Here is a 21653-nt window from a genome sequence, read left to right as displayed (position 1 = left end):
CAGTCCCCAGTGTGTGATATTCCCCTCCCTGTGTCCATGTGTTCTCATTGTTCAAGTCCCGCTTATAAGTGAGAACATGCGGTGTTTGGTTTTCTGTTCCTAAAAATGCGTCATGAATTTGTGTGTCATCCTTGCACAGGGGCCATGCTAATCTTCTCTGTATCATTCCAATTTTAGTATATTTGCTGCTGAAGTGAGCAAAAATACACCGAGAACTTTTAAAATGTCAGTTGTTAAAAGATCAATTTGTTTGAATAAAGGTGCTCTGGTCAATTTGACAATCTTTCCATTTCTTAGATCTGCTCTACAAATGGTATTTTAAGAAACGTAAAGGCATTATTTTTAGGAGCTTCCCTATACTAAAATTTCTTTACTCAGACCTAGCCACAAAAAAAAAAATAATAATAAAATAAAATAAAAGATAAAGCAAATAATAAACAAACCATTCCTCATTTCTGTACTGGACTATGATTAGGCTTACTAATCCTCAAGTAAAAGCCACAAAAAAGCAATCCATCTTACCTCATCTGAGAGATTGTCAACTCTATACAAACTGGGATGAGTTGTGAGCATAAGGTAAACCAAGGGCTGGTTTTTCACTTGACACATAGCAAAAATGCGTTCATCTAGACGTGCATTTGTCCCAGTCTGGAATGATTTCTGTAACAGAAAACCCCCATTCCCCACAAAAGAAGATATTTTAAAAATACATCCAGAATTTTTAAAATGCCAGTTGTTAAAAGAATATTTTCAGAGAGAATTCACAAATTTACTGTCAATTTTTTTAAAGTATCTTTTTTAAGAAGTCACGCACGCCAGGCGCGGTGGCTCAAGCCTGTAATCCCAGCACTTTGGGAGGCCGAGACGGGCGGATGACGAGGTCAGGAGATCGAGACCATCCTGGCTAACACGGTGAAATCCCGTCTCTACTAAAAAAATACAAAAAGCTAGCCGGGCGAGGTGGCGGGCGCCTGTAGTCCCAGCTACTCGGGAGGCTGAGGCAGGAGAATGGCCTAAACTCAGGAGGCGGAGCTTGCAGTGAGCTGAGATCCAGCCACTGCACTCCAGCCTGGGCAACAGAGTGAGACTCCGTCTCAAAAAAAAAAAAAAAAAAGTCACACACATCTATTAAACTGTAGCTATAGCCCCACCTAAAAGTCTTTTGAAATTAACTAACTGACCATGGCAAAGTTATCTGATCTCCACGGTGTCTGTTTCCTAGTTGATAAAATAGATCAAAACACTCTATCTATCATATAATGATCATGATAATGATGTAACAATCCAAGCAACACCATAGGAAGGATGAAGTTATATTGCAGATGACAAAGTAAAGGCACACATGAAGGACCAAAAAGATATCCATTACGTCAGTGGTCCTTTTTCATACCAGGGACTGGTTTCATGGAGGACAATTTTTCCACAGACTGGTGGGGACACAGTGGAGGATGATTTTGGGATGAAACTGTTCCACCTCTTATCATCAGACATTAGATTCTCATAAGGAGCATGCAACCTAGATCTCTCGCATGCGCAGTTCACAATATGGTTGGTGCTCCTATGAGAATCTAATGCTGCCACTTATCTGACAGGAGGCAGAGCTCAGGCAGTAATGCTCCCTCACCTACTGGTCACCTCCTGCTGTGTGGCTCAGTTCCTAACAGGCCACCCACTGGTACCAGTCCGTGGTCCGGAGGTAGTGCACTTAGAACCCTGCACTAAATGGTCCATAAGTGCTGGGTGAATGATTAATGGCAGCTGTCATTGATTCTCCCACCATACAAACAATATAACAAAGAATACTAATAAACAAGAAATCATAATACTACTACAAATGAGGAAAGCTTCTTAGTAAAATGAGTTAATAAGTAACTATGATATTTAACTGTTATTATTTTCTTTACAGAGATAAAAATGGAGAAGAAAAAAGATATGGGTAAGGTTTTTTTTTTTTTTTTTTTTTTTTTGAGACAGAGTCTCCCTCTGTCGCCCAGGCTGGAGTGTAGTGCTGTTCGATCTCTGCACACTGCAACCTCTGCCTCCTGGGTTCAAGCGATTCTCCTGCCTCAGCCTCCTGAGTAGGTGGGATTACAGGTGCGTGCAACCACGCCTGGTTTTATCTTTTTCTTTTTTTTTTTTTTTGTATTTTTAGTAGAGACCAGGTTTCAGCATGTTGTTCAGGCTGGTCTTGAACTCCTGACCTCATGATCCGCCCGCCTTGGCCTCCTAAAGTGCTGGGATTACAGGCGTGAGCCACTGCGCCCAGCCAGTTGTGGGTAAGGTTTTAAGTATTCCAATTGATGGAAAGGAGTAAAATAGGCAGAGAGAAAATAATAATGAAATTATGTATTAAAACAAGTACACTGAGCCGAGTGCTGTGGCTCACACCTTTAATCCCAACACTTTGGGAGGCCGAGGCAGGTGCATCACAAGGTCAGGAGTTCGAGACCAGCCTGACCAGCATGGTGAAATCCCATCTCTACTAAAAATACAAAACATTAGCCGGGCATAGTGGTACATGCCTGTAATCCCAGCTACTCAGGAGGCTGAGGCAGGAGAATCACTTGAACCTAAGAGGTGGAGATTGCAGTGAGCAGAAATTATGTCACTGCACTCCAGCCTGGGCGACAGAGTGAGACTGTCTCAAAAAAAAAAAAAAAAAATACACTGCCTACATTAAAGGAAGATTATAAAAGCTCTTAAGATTTTAATGGAAGAAACAAAGTTCCATCTATTCATTTAAAAAATGTTTCCTGAGTGTCTATTATATACTAGGAACGGTTCTAACTGCTAGGACAAAAACATGAATGAAAAAGATAAAAATCCTTGTCCTCATAAAGTTTACATCCTATTAAGGGAAGAATAAAAAATAAGCAAAATATGTGGTATGTCGATGATAAATGCTATAGGAAAAATACAGGAGGTAAGAGTGATTAAAGGTATCAGGATGGTGTGGGATGGGGTGGGATTAGGGTGTTGCATATTAAATGGGGAAGATCGGCCGGGCGCGGTGGCTCAAGCCTGTAATCCCAGCACTTTGGGAGGCTGAGGCGGGTGGATCACGAGGTCAGGAGATCGAGACCATCCTGGCTAACACGGTGAAACCCCGTCTCTACTAAAAATACAAAAAACTAGTCGGGCGTGGTGGCGGGCGCCTGTAGTCCCAGCTACTCGGAGGCTGAGGCGGGAGAATGGCGTGAACCTGGGAGGCGGAGCTTTCAGTGAGCCGAGATCGGGCCACTGCACTCCAGCCTGGGCGACACAGCGAGACTCCATCTCAAAAAAAAAAAAAAATAAAAATAAAATAAATGGGGAAGATCAAAGAACGTAGGCTTTAGAATAAAGCATTTCAAGAAAGGCCTGAAGGAGAAAGAAGAGCTCAGATTTTTTTTTTTTTTTTTTGAGACGGAGTCTCACTCTGTTACCCAGGCTGGAGTGCGGTGGCACGATCTCGGCTCACTGCAAACTCCGCCTCCCGGGTTCACGTCATTCTCCTGCCTCAGCCTCCCGAGTAGCTGGGACTACAGGTGCCCGCCACTATGCCCTGCTAATTTTTTGTATTTTTAGTAGAGACGGGGTTTCACTGTGTTAGCCAGGATGGCCTCGATCTCCTGACCTCATGATCCACCCGTCTCGGCCTCCCAAAGTGCTGGGATTACAGGCGTGAGCCACCGTGCCCGGCCTTTTTTTTTTTTTTTTTGAGACGGAGTCTTGCTCTGTCACCCAGGCTGGAGTGCAGTGGCACAATCTCGGCTCACTGCAACCTCCGCTTCCTGGGTTCACGCCATTCTCCTGCCTCAGCCTCCTGAGTAACTGGGACTACAGGCGCTCGCCACTATGCCCCGCTAATTTTTTGTATTCTTTAGTAGAGACGGGGTTTCACTGTGTTAGCCAGGATGGTCTCGATCTCCTGACCTCGTGATCTACCCGCCTCAGCCTCCCAAAGTGCTGGGATTATAGGCGTGAGCCACTGTGCCCGGCCGAGCTCAGATTTTTAAATGTTAAAATTTAAATATTTGCCAGGCACAGTGGCTCATGGCTGTAATCCCAACAATTTGGGAGGCCAAGGTGGGCGGATCATGAGGTCAGGAGTTTGAAACCAGCCTTACGAACGTGGTGAAACCCCGTCTTTACTAAAAATACAAAATTAGCAAGACGTGGTGGTGCACGCCTATAATACCAGCTACTTGGGAGGCTGAGGCAGGAGAATTACTTGAACCTGGGAGGCGAAGGCTGCAGTGAACCGAGATTGTGCCATTGCACTCCAGCCTGGGCAACAAGAGCCAGACTCTGTCTCAAAAAAAAAAAAAAATTAAATATTTATGTAATCTGTGTACTTATATTCAGAAATGGAAATACGTAATTTGAATTAGAGAAGTGAGAACTAGAGGTTGGGCACGGTGGCTCATGCCTGTAATCCCAGTACTTTGGGAGGCCATGGAAGGCAGAGATCACAAGGTCAGGAGTTCAAGACCAGAATGGCCAACATAGTGAAACCCTGTCTCTACTAAAAATACAAAAAATTAGCTAGGCATGGTGGCGGGTGCCTGTAATCCCAGCTACTCTGGAGGCTGAGGCAGGAGAATCACTTGAATCCAGGAGGTGGAGGTTGCAATGAGCCAAGATCACGACACTGCACTCCAGCCCGGACAACAGTGTGAAACTCCATCTCAAAAAAAAAAAAAAAAAGAACTGTAGATTCAAAAGCCACTCCTACTAGAAAGTAATGAGTTGCTCTTCTCACCTGGAAAAAACTATACACAACAGACAAGTAGATCCCAGAGTTTAGGAAAAATACAGACAAGATGCAGGCCAGGTGTGGTAGCTCACGCCTGTAATCCCAGCAATTTGTGAGGCCGAGGCCAGTGGATCATTGAGGTCAGGAGTTCAAAACCAGCCTGGCCAACATGGGGAAACCCCGTCTCTACTAAAAATACAAAAATTAGCCAGGTGTGGTGGTGCACACCTGTAATCCTAGCTACTCAGGAGGCTGAGGTCGCAGTGAGCCGAGATCGCCACTGCCACTCCAGCCTGGCGACATAGCAAGACTTAAAAAAAAAAAAAAAAAAAAAAAAAAAGATGCAGAGCAGTCCTTTATTTTTCTTATTAAAAAAATTTTTTTGTAGGGGTGGAATTTCACTATGTTGTCCAGGCTGGTCTTAAACTCCTAGACTCAAGCAATCGACCCTCCCGCCTTGGCCTCCCAAGGTGCTAGGATTACAGGCATGAGCCACTGTGCCCAGCCAGCAGTCCTTGAACAGTTCTGGAATCTGGAATGCTTCTTCAGGTGCATTTTTAACATGAGTTGCTTCTTAATTTAAAAAATTAAACAAAATTTTTAATAGAGACATTCTTGCTTTCTTGCCCAGGCTGGTCTCAAACCTCTAGCTTTAAGCAATCCTTCTACCTTGGCCTCTCAAAGTATATTGGGTTATAGGTATGAACCACGGCACCTGGCCAACATGAGCTTTTATTTATTTAATTTATATTTTAAGAGAAGGAGTCTCGCTCTGTCACCCAGGCTGGAGTGCAGTGGTGCAATCTCAGCTCACTGCAACCTCTGCCTCCTGGGTTCAGGCGATTCTCCTGCCTCAGCCTCCCAAGTAGCTGTGACTACAGGCATGTGCCACCATGCCCTGCTAATTTTTGTAATTTTTGTGGAGACGAGGTTTCACCACTTTGGCCAGGCTAGTCTCAAACTTCTGAACTCAAGTGATCTGCCCGCCTTGGCCTCCCAAAGTGTTGGGATTACATGCATGAGCCACCATGGCCAGCCAACACGAGCTTTTAAATAAAATTTTATAAGGGAAGTTTATCCTGAGGCAAAAAGCTTGGACATTCAATTTTGGACACTGGATAAATAAGCCTACTCCACCAGACCAGAGTTTTCCTTCTTTTCTGGGAGGAAGGCAAAGAGCAGGCAGGGAAGACATGTAAATAATAAATAGCAAATGAAAAACCCTACAATCAAAGTAAAACAAAGAAAAACCCTACAAACATTTAAACTCAAAGACAAGGATATGGAAGTCCAATCCAGATCATGGAAACAAGTATGCAGGTATACAGGTATAATAAAGTGTATCTGAAGAAGATTAAGGGCCAGGCATGGTGGCTCATGGCTGTGATCCCTACACTCTGGGAGGTTGAGGCGGGAGGATCACCTGAGGTTGGACGTTAGAATCCAGCCTAACCAATATGGTGAAACCCTGTCTCTACTAAAAATACAAAAATTAGCTGGGGTGTGGTAGTGCATGCCTATAATCCCAGCTACTCAGGAGGCTGAGGCGGGAGAATTGCCTGAACGCAGGAGGTGGAGGTTGAACCCAGAAGGTGGAGGTTGCAGTGAGCCGAGATCATGCCATAGGGCTCCAGCCTGGGCAATAGAGGGAGACCCTGTCTCGGAAAAAAAAAAAAAAAAAAGAAGAAGAAGATTAAGAAGTGTAATTGGTAGCTCATGCCTGTAATCCTAGCACCTCGAGAGGCCAAGGCAGGCAAATCACCTGAGATCAGGAGTTTGAGACAAGCCTGACCAACATGGTGAAACCTTGTCTCCACTAAAAACACAAAATTAGTCAGACACAGTGGCACACGCTTGTAATCCCAGCTACTCGGAAGGCTGAGGCAGGAGAATCACTTGAACCTGGGAGGTTGAGGTTGCGTTAAGCCAAGATCGTGCTACTGCACTCCAGCCTGGGTGACAGAGCAAGACTCCAACTCAAAAAAAAAAAGAAAAAAGAGAGAAGTGTAATGTCGCTGAAATTCTGTAGGGACAGGAAAGAGCCAAAAAATAAAAATAAAATAAAATCACATGTGTGGTATCTTCTTTTTTTAAAAAAGTTAACTTTCTTGTTGGTGAAAAATTCTAATTGCATATATTTATGAGGTATAAAGAGATGCTATGATATAGTATAAAATGTGGAATGATTTAATGAAGCTAGGTAACATACCCGTAACCTCAAATAGTTATCACTTATTCTTCCTGTCTAACTAAAACACTGTATCTTTTGTTCAATATCTCCCCATTCCTTCCTCACCACCCAGCCTCTAGTAACCACTATTCTGCTTTCTGCTTTTGTGTGTTTGATTTCTAGCTTTCACGTATAAGTGAGAACACGTATAAGTGAGAGCAGTGCATGTGTGCTTTCTTGCACCAGCAATATAATATAAAATTCTTGTTTTGGAAAACTGATTATCAGTTGAATTTTTTATAATGTCACTGAATACTTAGCTTAAAGAAGCATCTTATGAACAAGGAACTTACTCTGAATCAGTTTTCTGTAACTTTTTTTGGTTATTAAACTTTTCAAAGTTCAAATAAGAGGTAAGGCCCCTGTCGTCAAAAATTTAACTAGCATAAACTTACATACACAATGTTTAGGGATTCATAGGAAAAAAATTTTGTCTTTTGATGTTTCCATTGTGTTCGTTTCTTTCTTTTTGTTTGTTTATTTTGAGACAGAGTCGGGCTCTCTCGCACAAGCTGGAGTACAGTGGCGCGATATGGGCTCACTACAACCTCTGTCTCCTGGACTCAACCATCCTCCCACCTCAGCCTCCCAAATAGCTGGGACTACAGGTGTGCACCACCACACCTGGCTAGTTTTTTTGTATTTTTTGCAGAGACCAGGTTTCACCATGTTGCCTAGGCTGGTCTCAAATGCCTGGACTCAAGCAATCCACCCACATCAGCCACCCAAAGTGCTGGGATTTCAGGTGTAGGCCACAGTGCCTGGCCATCACTGTGTTAGTTTCTGTACTGTTTTTCTTACCTGTTTAAGGAGAGCCAATACAAAAAGTGGGAAAAGCCGCAAAGAAAAAGGAACCACGAGTCCAGGCTGCTGGTTACTTAAGACTGAAGAACGGTAAGCTGAAAGGGAGTCAATGACTGCATTCACTAGAGCATCCCGAGCGTCACTCAGACTGGCAGTCATAGATCTGTCAACAGCTAAGCAAGGTGAGGGTAAGGACAAAAAAGAAATATGATAGAAGTTTAGCTAGTCCACTGTTAAGGATAGAAGAGATAATTTTTAAAAACTATACTAAGTATCTCTCCAATTTACTATATACACAAACGAGGCAAAACACAGCAGCTAAAATCATGGTCTGGAGAACGGAGCCAACCTCTGTTGAAATGCTGCTCTGCTATTTCCTAGTTGTATAATGATTTGGCAAGTAATTTAACCTTCCTGAGCCTCAGTTATGCTACTGATTGTAATCCAACATTTTATATACCACTGAGAAAGAAAAACATTGCAATTAAACACACAATGCTTTCCTGTGTTTCCTGAAACACAGAGTGTTTCGAAACAGAGTTCTTTTGAAATTTTAATTTTAATTAATTAATTAAACCAAATTTTTTGTACAAAGTCTCCCTATGTTGCCCAGGCTGATCTCAAACTTCTGGTCTCAAGCAATCCTCCTGCCTCAGCCTTCCAAAGTGCTGGGATTATAGGCATGAACCACTATGCCCAGCCCAGAGTTATTTCATATTTACAGAAAGAGTTCTTAGAGTTATTTATTTATTTATTTATTTAGACACAGAGTTTCGCTCTGTCGCCCAGGCTGGAGTGCGGTGGTGTGGTCTTGGCTCGCTGCATCCTCCGCCTCCCAGGTTCAAGCAATTCTCCTGCCTCAGCCTCCTGAGTAGCTGGGACTATAGCTGGGACTACAGACATGTGCCACCACACCTGACTAATTTTTTTTTTTTTCTTTTTTGCATTTTTAGTAGAGATAGGGTTTCACCATGTTGGCCAGGCTGGTCTTGAACTCCTGGCTTCAAGTGATACACCCCCCTCAGCCTCCCAAAGTCCCGGGATTACAGACATGAGCCACCATGCCTGGCCTCTTATTTAGACAGATTTTCATCATTTGTCATGCCACTCTGTTTATAAGCATTTCTGCATGAAAACTTTTTTTCAAAACTTTAAAAAAAAAAGGATAACTGTTTGGAAGACTTGTCAAACTTTAATTAAACTCCATCCACGTGGTACTAAAAGTACATTCAATATAGTAGCAGAACCAATACTTATGAAGTTGTGACAATTTATCAAAAATCCACAAAACCCACCTAATAGTTACTGCTGTCATTCATAATAATAATCACAGTTACAAAAAAAAAATGTAACTTAAACAAAAAAATAAAGGCAATGATCTTCAAATTTCACAGGTCACAATCCTGAACATCTAACAACATAAAAGATTGAAGTGTGGGCAAATCCTTTACCAGGCTCCATGTAAAACATTTTTCCCAATAGGAAATTCAAGAAAGTGAGTAACTATTCCCGATACAGACAGAATTAAGTTTGAAGCAAATGGACTCACTGAGGCCGGGTGTGGTGGCTCACAGCTGTAATCCCAACAGTTTGGTAGGCCAAAGCAGGAAGATTGCTTGAGCCCAGGATTCAAGATCAGCCTGGGCAACATGGTGAGACTCTTTGTCTCTAAAAAAATTTTTTTAAAGGTAGCTGGGTGAGGGCCAGACGTGGTGGCTCACGTCTGTAATCCCAGCACTTTAGGAGGCCAAGGTGGGTGGATCATGAGGTTAAGAGATCAAGACCATCCTGGCCAACATGGTGAAACCCCGACTCTACTAAAAATACAAAAATTAGCTGGGTGTGGTGTCGTGCGCCTGTAGTCCCAGCTACTCGGGAGGCTGAGACAGGAGAATTGCTTGAACTTTGGGGTCAGAGGTTGCAGTGAGCTGAGATTGTGCCACTGCACTCCATCCTGGGAGGCTGAGTAAGACTCCGTCTCAAAATAAAATAAAATAAAATAAATGAAATGAAATGAAATAAAATAAAATAAATAAAAGTTAGTTAGCTGGGTGTGGTGGTGTGGGCCTCTAATCCCAGTTATTCAGGAGGCTGAGGTGGGAGGACCCCTTGAGCCCAGGAGGTCAAGGCTGCAATGAGCTAGAACCACACCACTGCACTCCACCCTGGGTGACAGAGCAAAACTCTGTTTTTCAAAAACCAAAGAAAGAAAATAGACCCACTGAAAGTCTTCCTTCAAGTAGAAAGACCACAAGAATCAAAATGATGTTACTAAGCTGTATGTATTTGAAAAGGGACCAAAAAAAAAATCAAGAAGGCAATTATATCTGAGATGGAAATAAATAGGTTAAGATATCAGTAAGTTTTCTATTGGCTCACATGATGTGGCTGTAAACAAATGTATGGTGGTAAACTGGTTTTTCAATCCCAAATTCCATGACTCTAAGTCTAATGATCTTTATGGTACACTGTTTCACATAAAAAGAGTATTAAATAGCACTAATATTAACCATTACATAAGATATAGTTGGCCGGGCACGGTGGCTCACGCCTGTAATCCCAGCACTTTGGGAGGCCAAGGCAGGCGGATCACATGAGGTCGGGAGTTCAAGACCAGCTGACCAACATGAAGAAACCCTGTCTCTACTAAAAATACAAAAATTAGCCGGCCATGATGGCACATGCCTGTAATCCCAGCTACTTGGGAGGCTGACGCAGGAGGATCGCTTGAACCCGGGAGATAGAGGTTGTGGTGAGCTGTGATCGTGCCATTGCACTCCAGTCTGGGCAACAAGCGCGAAACTCCAGCTCAAAAAAAAAAAAAAAAAAAAAAAGATACAGCTAAGTTCAGTGTAGACAAATATAGTGTCTACACTAGAGTGGTTACTTAAGGCCAGTAAGGGAGAGAGGAAGAAGAGGGCAGTAACTGCTAATGAGCATGAGGTTTCTCTTGGGGCAACAGAAATGTTATAAAATTAGATTGTGGTGATAGCTGTACAACTCTGTAAAAACACTAAAAACAAATGAATTATCAACTAAATTGGATGAAATGGTATGGTATGTAATTATATCTCAATAAATTTGTTTAAATAAACAAACAAAAAAGATAAGATTATCTGCAGCAGATCTTTTCATTCAAATAGTTACTTAGCAGGCACCCAGGGGATCTAAAACATTCAAACTATAAAGCTAACTATTTAAGGGAAAACAAAACTGTTTGGATGTGCCTAATGTTATTACTTGTAAAATATTTATAAGAGATAACAACTCTTACCCATATTGGCCAATAACCCTGAAATTGCTTGAACATCAGCTCCAAGAAAGACATCATTCAGAGTTGAAACTACTGGCAAACACAAAGTATGAACACGAATTCTTCTTTCGCCTTTGAGGAAAATACATAAACAAGAGTAAGGGGCAACTATATATAATAAAAGATTATGTTAAAGTCACTTGGAAAAATCACTTCTTAGCTGGGTGCAGTGGTGCACCCCTGTAGTCCCAGCTACTCCAGAGGCAGAAACAGGAGGATCCCTTGAGCTCAGGAGTTCAAGTGCAGCCTGGGCAATACAGTGAGACTCCATCTCTTAAAAACAAACTATATGCCGGGCGCGGTGGCTCATGCCAGTAATCCCAGCACTTTGGGAGGCTGAGAGGGGCGGATCACGAGGTCAGGAGATCGCGACCATCCTGGCTAACACGGTGAAACCCCGTCTCTACTAAAAATACAAAAAATTAGCCGGGCGAGGTGGCGGGCGCCTGTAGTCCCAGCTACTCGGGAGGCTGAGGCAGGAGAATGGCGTGAACCCAGGAGGCGGAGCTTGCAGTGAGCTGAGATCTGGTCACTGCACTCCAGCCTGGGGGACAGAGCGAGACTCCGTCTCAAAACAAAAAACAAAAAACAAAAAACAAAAAACAAACAAACAAACAAAAAAAACAAACTATATATACATATATATGAAAAAAATCACTTATTTTCAATTTAGAACCAAGTAGTATAGTTATATAGTAAGCAGAGATAGTATCAAAAGTTTTATATTAGCCAGACACAGTGGCTCACACCTGTAATCCCAGCACCCACCACTTTGGTAGGCTAAGGTGAGAGGATCACCTGAGGCGAGGAGTTCAAGACAGGGCTGGACACTTAAGAACTTATTTCTATTAAAAATAAGTAAGTACATAAATATTAAAAATTTCATCCTTTTTTTTTTTAGAAACAAGGTCTCATTCTGTTGTCCAGGCAGAAGTGCAGTAGCACAATCATAACTCACTGCAGCCTCAAACTCCTGGGCTCAAACAATCCTCCCTACTCAGCCTCTCAAGTAGCTAGGACTACCAGTGTATGCCACTATACCTGGCTAATTAAAAAAATATTTTTTTAGAGACAGTGTCTCACTATGTTGTCCAGGCTGGTCTTGAACTCCTGGCCTCAAGTGATCCTCCCCAGTCAGCCTTCCAAAGTGCTAGGTTTATAGGCCACCACACCTGGCCCTACTTAATTTTTTTTAACTATAAAATTCTTTTCATTCAGGTTATTACTAAACGAACAGGGATCGTATTCAAATGACAATATGCTAAATTTTTTTAAATCTCTTTTTTGAACTTCTTAGTTGGTTTACTGCTTTTAGTAATGAAAATTTTAAGGGCTGGGCGCAGTGGCTCATGCCTGTAATCCTAGCACTTTGGGAGGCCAAGGCAGGCAGATCACGAGGTCAAGAGATTGACACCATCCTGACCAACATGGTAAAATCCTGTCTCTACTAAAAATATAAAAATTAGCTGGGTGTGGTAGTGCACATCTGTAGTCCTAGCTACTTGGGAGGCTGAGGCAGAAGAATCACTTGAACCCAGGAGGCGGAGGTTGCAGTAAGCAGAGACCGCGCCACTGCACTCCAGCCTGGAGACAGAGTGAGACTCCGTCTCTAAGTAAGTAAATAAATAAATTTTAAGTGAGCACACATAAGATATGCTACATGTGTTTTACAGCCTGTTTTGACATTTGAAATCCAAATAATATTTGAACATTTGAAATCCAAACAAACAACTTACCTTTGCTGGATGTATACAAGAGCGCTGACTGAAAAGAAACCAACTGAGTGTCAGTAAGACTCTCTTCCACTGACATCTGTACTGCATACCCAGCATCCGGGTTGACGTTAGGCAAAGACAATAAGTCGGTTGACCTAACAAAGAAGTTCCCATGGAAAGTATGAATGGAAAGACCTAAAAGAGAAAAAGGTAACAAAATGATTTTTATACACCTACATACTGATATTTACATTTTATCCTAGTTACTTATCAGATTGGCAAAAAGTAAAGAAATCTAGATAATACACAGTACTTACTGAGGTTAAGGAATAACAGATGCCTTTTCAAATGAAGGTGGGGATACTAATTTTCTTTTTTTTTTTTTTTTTTTTTTGAGACGGAGTCTCGCACTGTCGCCCAGGCTGGAGTGCAGTGGCGCGACACTGCAAGCTCACTGCAAGCTCCACCTCCCAGGTTCACGCCATTCTCCCGCCTCAGCCTCCGAGTAGCTGGGACTACAGGCGCCCGCCACCACGCCCGGCTAGTTTTTTGTAGTTTTAGTAGAGACGGGGTTTCACCATGTTAGCCAGGATGGTCTCGATCTCCTGACCTCGTGATCCACCCGCCTCGGCCTCCCAAAGTGCTGGGATTACAGGCTTGAGCCACCGTGCCCGGCCGGGATACTAATTTTCAAAAAACATTTTTGGGTCAGGTGCAGTGGCTCACGCCTGTAATCCCAGCACTTTGGGAGGCCAAGGCGGGTGGATCTCCTGAGGTCAGTTCGAGACTAACCCGGCTAATAACATGGTGAAACCCTGTCTCTACTAAAAACACAAAAATTAGCCAAGCATGGTGGCAGGTGCCTGCACGGGAGGTTGAGGCAGGAGAATTGCTTGAATCCGGGAGGCAGAGGTTGCAGTGAGCTGAGACTGCGCCACTACACTCCAGCCTGGGCGACAGAGCGAGACTCTATCTCAAAAAGAAAAACAAAAAACATTTTTGGAGGATAATTTGGCAGTATCTATCAAAATTCTAGATACTTATTTTGACTTTAGCAATTCCATATCAAAGAATGTGTCCTACAGATATCTTCATTTAAGTGCCAAATTTATACATGCAGGAAAATTTCAAGTAGACTGGTGTGTCACAGCAAAAAAATTTAGAAATACTTTCGATGGGTATCAGTAGAAAAACTAGGCCAGGCACAATAGCTCATGCCTGTAATCCCAACACTTTCTTAGGTTGAGACAGGAGGATCACTTGAGGTCAGGAGTTCGAGACCAGCCTGGGCAACATGGTGAAATCCTGTCTCTACTAAAAATACAAAAATTAGCCGGGCTTGGTGGCACACGCCTGTAGTCCCAGCTACTCGGGAGGCTGAGGCAGGAGAATCGCTTGAACCCAGGAGGCAGAGGTTGCAGTGAGCCGAGATCGTGCCACTGCACTCCAGCCTAGGTGACAGAGACTCTGTCTCAAAAAACAAACAAACAAACAAAATTAAACTGTGAGTTGTCCAATCTGCTGAATACTAGGTAGACTAGGTAGAAGTTTAAATTAATGTGATGGATTTATATGATCTAAAATTAATGAATCTTCAAGGTTTATTGAATAAAAATACATTCAATATGTCACTTATGTAAATAGACCATAAGATATGTTTTCCATGGAGATGTACCGAAGTATGTAAATGTACAGGAAATTCGGTATATACCAAGTGATATATATCATTTTTAATAGGAAATTCTGATATATATCATTTTTAACTACATAAAAATGAAGTGAAAGTGTATGTGTCACATACACACGCAAGCTGATACAGGAAGACTTTAGCTTTATCAATGATGTTTTTATTTTTTACAAGAAAAACAGATGCACATGTTGCTTGTGAAATAAAAACCAACTTAAAAATAGTAATCAGGATTAAAAAGAATGCTGGGCATGGTGGCACATGCCTGTAATCCCAGGTATTCAGGAGGCTGAAGCAGGAAGACTGCTTAAGCCCAAGAGTTGAAAGCAAGCCTGGTCAACATAGTGAGACCCTGTCTCTTAAAAATAAATATATAACATTAAAAAAGAAAGAAAGAAAAAGGAGAATGTGGGTCTGTACATATAAAAATAGAAAGGTGTTCCAAGATATTGTGAAAAAAATTAAAAAGCCAGGTGTAATTCCTCACTGCTTTTACTTGAAGTTCAAAATATATGTTTATAAATGCCATAGGAAAGTTTCTGTTTTTGTTTTTTTGAGACAGAGTTTCGCTCTTTTTGCCCAGGCTGGAGTGCAATGGCGTGATCTTGGCTCACTGCAACCTCCGCCTCCCAGGTTCAACTGCCTCAGCCTCCCAAGTAGCTGGGATTACAGGCAACTGCCACCATGTCCGGCTAATTTTTTTTTTTTTTTTTTTTTTGTATTTTTAGTAGAGATGAGGTTTCACCATGTTGACCAGGATGGTCTCGATCTCTTGACCTTGTAATCCACCCGCCTCGGCCTCCCAAAGTGCTGGGATTACAGGCATGAGCCACCACTCCCGTCCCCATCATACGTTTATACCACATTTTGTTTATCTATTCATCTGTTGATGACTACTTGGGGTGTTTCCACCTTTTGGCTTGCAGTGAGCCGAGATTGCGCCACTGCACTTCAGCCTGGGTGACAGAGCGAGACTCCGTCTCAGGAAAAAAAAAAAAAAAAAAGAAAAATGAGAGTACAGGCCGGGTGCAGTGGCTCACACTTGTAATCCCAGCACTTTGGCAAGCCAAGGCAGGTGGATCACCTGAGGTCAGGAGTTCGAGACCAGCCTCACCAACATGGCAAAACCCTGTCTCTACTAAAAAATACAAAAATTAGCCAGGCGTGGTGGCAGGCGCCTGTAATCCCAGCTACTCAGGAGGCTGAGGCAGGGAGAATTGCTTGAACCTGGGAGATGGAGGTTGCAGTGAGCCTAGATCACACCATTATACTCCAGCCTGGGCAAGAGAGTGAGACTCTGGCTCAGGAAAAAAGAGTACAAACTAAGAGATCTCCCACTTTTGGAAATAAATAGTTACACAGTGAAAACATACTTGATACCACTGTAAAATTAAAAAATGGATAAAATAGTACATTTTATGTTATATATATTTTACCACAATTTAAAAAAAAGTTTAAGGCCGGGCGCAGTGGCTCACGCCTGTAATCCCAGCACTTTGGGAGGCCGAGGCGGGTGGATCACCTGAGATCGGGAGTTTGAGACCAGCCTGACCAACATGGAGAAACCCCATCTCTACTAAAAATACAAAAATTAGCTGTAGTGGTGGCACATGCCTATAATCCCAGCTACTAGGGAGGCTGAGACAGGAGAATTGCTTGAACCTGGGAGGCGGAGGTTGCAGTGAGCCAAGATCGTGCCATTGCACTCCAGCCTGGGCAACAAGAGTGAAACTCCGCCTCAAAAAAAAAAAAAAAAAAAAAAAAAGTTTAAAAGCAAGATCCGTGGCTGGGTGTGGTGGCTCATGCCTGTAATCCTAACACTTTGGGAGGCTAAGGCAGGAGGATCACATGAGCCCACAAGCTTGAAACCAGCCTGGGCAACACAGGGAGACCCAGACTCTACAAAAAAAAATAAAATAAAGAATTAGCCAGGTGTGGTGGCTCACACCTGCAGTCCCAGCTACTAGGGAAGCTGACATGGGAGGATCACTTGACTCAGGAAGGTGGAGACTCCAGTGAGCTGTGATTGCACTCCAGCCTGGACGACAGAATGAGACTCTCTCAAAAAAGATAGGGTCTAGGCTGGGTACAGTCGCTCACACCTGTAATCCCAGTACCTTGGGAGGCTGAGGTGGGCAGATCGTCTGATGTCAGGAGTTTGAGACCAGCCTGGCCAACATAGTGTAACCCCGTCTCTACTAAAAATACAAAAACTAGCCAGGCGCGGTGGTGCACACCTGTAATCCCAGCTACTCGGGAGGCTGAAGCAGGGAGAATCGCTTGAACTCGGGAGGTAAAGGAGATTGCAGTGAGCTGAGACTGTGCCACTGCACTCCAGCTTGGGCGACAGAGCAATATACTGTCTTAAAAAAAAGAAAAAGAAAAAAATAGACTCTATGTTCTTTTTTTTTTTTTGGAGACAGAGTATTGCCCAGGCTGGAGTGCAGTGGTGTGATCTCTGCTCACTACAACCTCTGACTCCCAGGCCAGGCCCCAGCAATCCTCCCTCCTCAGCCTCCTAAGAAGCTGAGACTACAGACGTGCATCACCACGCTCAGCTAAGTTTTTGTATTTTTTCTAGAGACATCGCTTTGCAATGTTGTCCAGGCTGGTCTCTAATTCCTGGGCTCAAGTGATCCACCAGCGTTGGCCTCCCAAAGTGCTGGAATTACAGGCATAAGCCACTGTGCCCAGTCGGAGATAAAGTCTTTTTAAAAAAATTTAGATAATTCACACACAATAAAATTCTCCATTTAAAAATATACAAGTCAGCCAGGCGCGGTGGCTCACCTGTAATCCCAGCACTCTGGGAGGCAGAGGCGAGCGGATCACAAGGTCAGGAGATCAAGACCATGATGAAACCCCATCTCTACTAAAAATACAAAAAATTAGCTGGGCGCGGTGGCGGGCGCCTGTAGTCCCAGCTACTCGGGAGGCTGAGGCAGGAGAATGGCGTGTACTCGGGAGGCTGAGGCAGGAGAATGGCGTGAACCCGGGAGGCGGAGCTTGCAGTGAGCCGAGAGAGCGCCACTGCACTTCAGCCTGGGGGACAGAGCGAGACTCCGTCTCAAAAAAAAAAAAAAAAAAAAAAAATACAAGTCAGTGCTTTTGAGTATATTCTCAATAGGCCCCCCATTTTTTTGGTTACAGTGTTTCTTCTCTCCTCTTAATTACATATTCCAGAGTCAGCAAAGTATCTCAGAAGGTCAATCTTATAAGACTAGATAAAAACATGTATATTTACTGGTACCAAAAATATTATTTACTCCTACGCCAAAAAAAAAAAAAAAATTCCTACCTTTGGTGCACCGAATCCTCATGACTGCCTCAAAGCCAATCTTCCGAGTAAGGTATCTCTGTAGTTCCTTCTGTAACTTCTGCACTTGGACTGGGTTGTGCTGATGATGGTAAGAGGGATAGTAATAGACACTACCTGCTGAATACCGAGAAATACAACCTGGAAGAGAACACACACTGTTTCAAACTGTGCCGTTAACTACTTCTACTACACCAAAGTAACTGCAGACATTGGAATCAATCTTTTTGTTGTTGTTGTTGTTGTTGTTGTTGTTGTTGAGACAGAGTCTCGCTTTGTCGCCCAGACTGGAGTGCAGTGGCCGGATCTCAGCTCACTGCAAGCTCCGCCTCCCGGGTTCACGCCATTCTCCTGCCTCAGCCTCCCGAGTAGCTGGGACTACAGGCGCCCGCCACCTCGCCCAGCTAGGTTTTTGTATTTTTTAGTAGAGACGGGGTTTCACCGTGTTAGCCAGGATGGTCTCGATCTCCTGACCTTGTGATCAGCCTGTCTTGGCCTCCCAAAGTGCTGGGATTACAGGCTTGAGCCACCGCGCCCGGCCAGGAATCAATCTTTCTTTAACTTTCCAAGGTAAACTACTGTCAGAAAGGATATTTCATTCCCTTTTTTTGAGACAGAGGGTTGGAGTGCAGTAGTGATACCATGGGGTTCACTGCAGCCTTGACCTCCCCACCTCAAGCACTCTTCCCACTCAGCCTTCCAAGTAGCTGGGACCACAGGTGTGTGCCACCATGCTGGCTAGTTTTTTATTTAAATAAAATATATATATATATTATTTGTAAATACAGGGTCTTCCTATGTTGCCCAGGTTGGTCTCAAACCCCTGGGCTCAAATAATCCTCCTGCATAGGCCTCACAAATTGTTAGGATTACAGACATGAGCCATCATACCCGGCCTGCATTCCTTTAAATAGTAGCATAGAAATTGCTCTATTACTAAATGTTCAGACTAGAAGACTATAAGGTTTTTAATAGACTAAACTGACTGACTAACTCTCCCAAGGACATACATATTCTTTGACTTTGTCCTATATTTAGAAGACTATCATATAAGTACCATTTTGATATTCATTTAACAGAAAAAAAAAAAAAAGATTACAAAGAACTTACCCAGAGAAGCCAAGTCAGAATACTGTCCACTGAGAAGGAATAAGTCAACGGCTACTTGCTGACCAGAACAGTCCAAGGCTAATTTCTTATAGAAGTCAGTGGATGGTGTCAGGTGTATATCCTATTTATAATAAATTACAAAGAGACATTTAAAAAAATCATTACGTTGTCATAAAATCTAAATACACATCTACATATATCATGATGTTAACAACAATTGCAATTATTTCTGGGCATTCTACGAAGTCCTTTTCCTGCATGGTACTACTTGGTTTTTCATTAAGAAGCAAGTACTGCTTAGCAATTTTCTGTAAGTTCCAGCCAGGCGTGGTGGCTCACACCTGTAATCCTAGCACTTTGGGAAGCCGAGGTGGGTGGACTGCTTGAGCCCAGGAGTTTGAGACCATCCTGGGCAACATGGCTCTATTTATTTAAAAAAAAAAATAATATATATATATATATATATACACACACACACACACACACACACACACACACACGTTTTTTAAAATTTTCTGTATTTACTTTTAAAAAGAAATACATTTACTATAATAATTTCATAGTTGGCAAAGATTTTTTTATTGTAACTAAAATCTATTAAATGTTCAGAATGCTGGAAACTGTTCTAAATAATTCATGTGTAATACTTACTTAGTCCTTTCAACTACCCTAAGAGGTAAGTGCTATCATTATTTTCTTTCTTTCTTTTTTTTTTTTTTTTTGAGACAGAGTCTCACTCTGTCACCCAGGCTGGAGGGCAGTGGCATTACCTCAGCTACCTCACTGCAGGCTCCTCCTGCCGGGTTCAAGCAATTCTTATGCCTCAGCCTCCCAAGTAGCTGGGACTACAGGTGCACACCACCACCCCGGCTAATTTTTCTGTGTTTTTTTTGTTGTTGTTGTTTCGAGATAGAGTCTCACTCTGTTGCTCAGGCTGGAGTGCAGTGGCACAATCTCAGCTCACTGCAACCTCCGCCTCCCAGGTTCAAGCGATTCTCCTGCCTCAGCCTCCTGAGTAGCTGGGATTACAGGCGTGTGCCACCATGCCTGGCTAATTTTTGTATTTTTAGTAGAGACAGGGTTTCATCATGCTGGTCAGACTGGTCTCAAACACCTGACCTCGTGATCCACCCACCTTGGCCTCCCAAAGTGCTAGGATTATAGGCATGAGCCACCATGCCCGGCCAAATTTTGTATTTTTTATAGAGATGGGGTTTCATCGTGTTGGCCAGGCTGGTCTCGAACTCCTGACCTCAGGTTATCCACCCGCCTCAGCCTCCCAAAGCACGGTCTTACAGGCATGAACCACCGCACCCAGTCATCTTTTTTGTTGTTGTTTCCCAAGTTGGAGTGTAGTGGCACGATCTCACTGCAGCCTCCTGGGTTCAAGTGATCCTCTCACCTCAGCCTCCAGCGTAGCTAGGACTACAGGCTCTCAGCATCACACCTGGTTAATTTTTTTGTATTTTTGTAGGGACAGGGTCTCACTATGTTGCCCAGGTTGGTCTCAAACTCCTGAGCTCAATCAGTCCTTCCAACTCAGCCTCCCAAAGGGCTGGGACTATAGGCATAAGCCACCACACCTGACCCTTTATTTTCACCTTATATATAAAGAAACAAAGGGGTAAAGAAATTAATTTTTCAAGTTCCCACATGTAATAAACAGTGAGAATAGGCAGTCTGACTCCAGGAATGATATAATACCCAGTATAGTACACAGGTCTCTCTTTCATCTTTTGGGAAATACGGGTCTCAAAAACTTTAAAGTTTATGCACACAAGGTGCACACAAGCACCTTGGCCATCGATGTGCCAAATAAGACTATTATTTTTCTTTTCTTTTTTTTTTGAGATGGAGTTTTGCTCTTGTTGCCCAGGCTGGAGTGCAATGGCGTAATCTCGGCTCACTGCAACCTCCGCCTCCCAGGTTCAAGCGATTCTCCTGCCTCAGCCTCCTGAGTAGCTGGGATTATAGGCATGTGACACCACACCCGGCTAATTTTGTACTTTTAGTAGAGACGGGGTTTCTCCATGTTGGTCAAGCTGGTCTCAAACTCCCGACCTCAGGTGATCCGCCTGCCTTGGCCTCCCAAAATGTTGGGATTATAGGAATGAGCCACCACGCCCAGCCAAATAAGACTATTCTTAACTGGTCAATCAGGTTCTCTTTGTCCCTGTCAAGCATATGCTGTTAGCCTCCCAGACTATTTCTCTGAAGGCAGACTGAATTGCTAGTGGCCTGCTAAAGATATTAAAAATTAAAGAAGGATGAATCAGGTAGAGAAAAATGTAACAAAATAAAAACGTCTACATAAAAGTTAATTTCCTTATAGTCCCTCCTCCCAACAATTGACAAATAAATTTAAAGAAAAAACAAGCTCTGTGGTCACAGAGGTGGAACACCAGCATAAACCTTATCAGACATTTCATGACTCTCTAACCTTAGCAGATGACCTGTGGTTTGGTTCCTCTCGCGGTTTCAGGGCTCCCACTCCAAGAGTTGGGAGTTGTGTTTGAAAGACAGACATTCGACCACCAGTTGGAGACATCAGCTTAAAGGCAGCCAGCAGTGCGGGACCCAAGGCACTTTGGGTCTCCAGAGTCTTAGTAAACATTTGTGGCAAAGTTTTCAGTAAATCTTGCACGAGCTTATAAAATAAAGCAAGAAAACTCAAGAGTGTCACAATTAAAAATTTTTTTCACATTCAGTCAGTATCTAATACAATAGACAAGACATTGAG

The 21653-nt window shown here is 43.0% G+C and overlaps 1 protein-coding gene and 1 pseudogene across 2 annotated transcripts in view; both read right to left on the bottom strand.

Moving 5' to 3' along the window:
- SEC24A (SEC24 homolog A, COPII coat complex component) overlaps positions 1–21653 on the bottom strand; it is a 78553-nt gene that overhangs the window by 12503 nt on the left and 44397 nt on the right. For both annotated transcript variants that reach the window (XM_005557802.4, XM_045394238.2), the window contains 7 exons: positions 21354–21560; positions 18914–19034; positions 17786–17944; positions 12822–12995; positions 11047–11157; positions 7770–7945; positions 523–660 (listed from right to left, as the gene is read on the bottom strand). In XM_005557802.4, the coding sequence (XP_005557859.1) occupies positions 523–660; positions 7770–7945; positions 11047–11157; positions 12822–12995; positions 17786–17944; positions 18914–19034; positions 21354–21560 (1086 nt within the window). The remainder of the gene's footprint in view (positions 1–522; positions 661–7769; positions 7946–11046; positions 11158–12821; positions 12996–17785; positions 17945–18913; positions 19035–21353; positions 21561–21653) is intronic.
- LOC123574184 (U6 spliceosomal RNA) lies at positions 102–201 on the bottom strand (annotated as a pseudogene).

The sequence above is a fragment of the Macaca fascicularis genome, chromosome 6, assembly GCF_037993035.2.
Source record: "Macaca fascicularis isolate 582-1 chromosome 6, T2T-MFA8v1.1".
Lineage (NCBI taxonomy): Eukaryota > Metazoa > Chordata > Mammalia > Primates > Cercopithecidae > Macaca > Macaca fascicularis.
The sequence above is the reverse complement of the archived record's forward strand: the minus strand, read 5'-3'. Positions and strand labels throughout refer to the sequence as shown.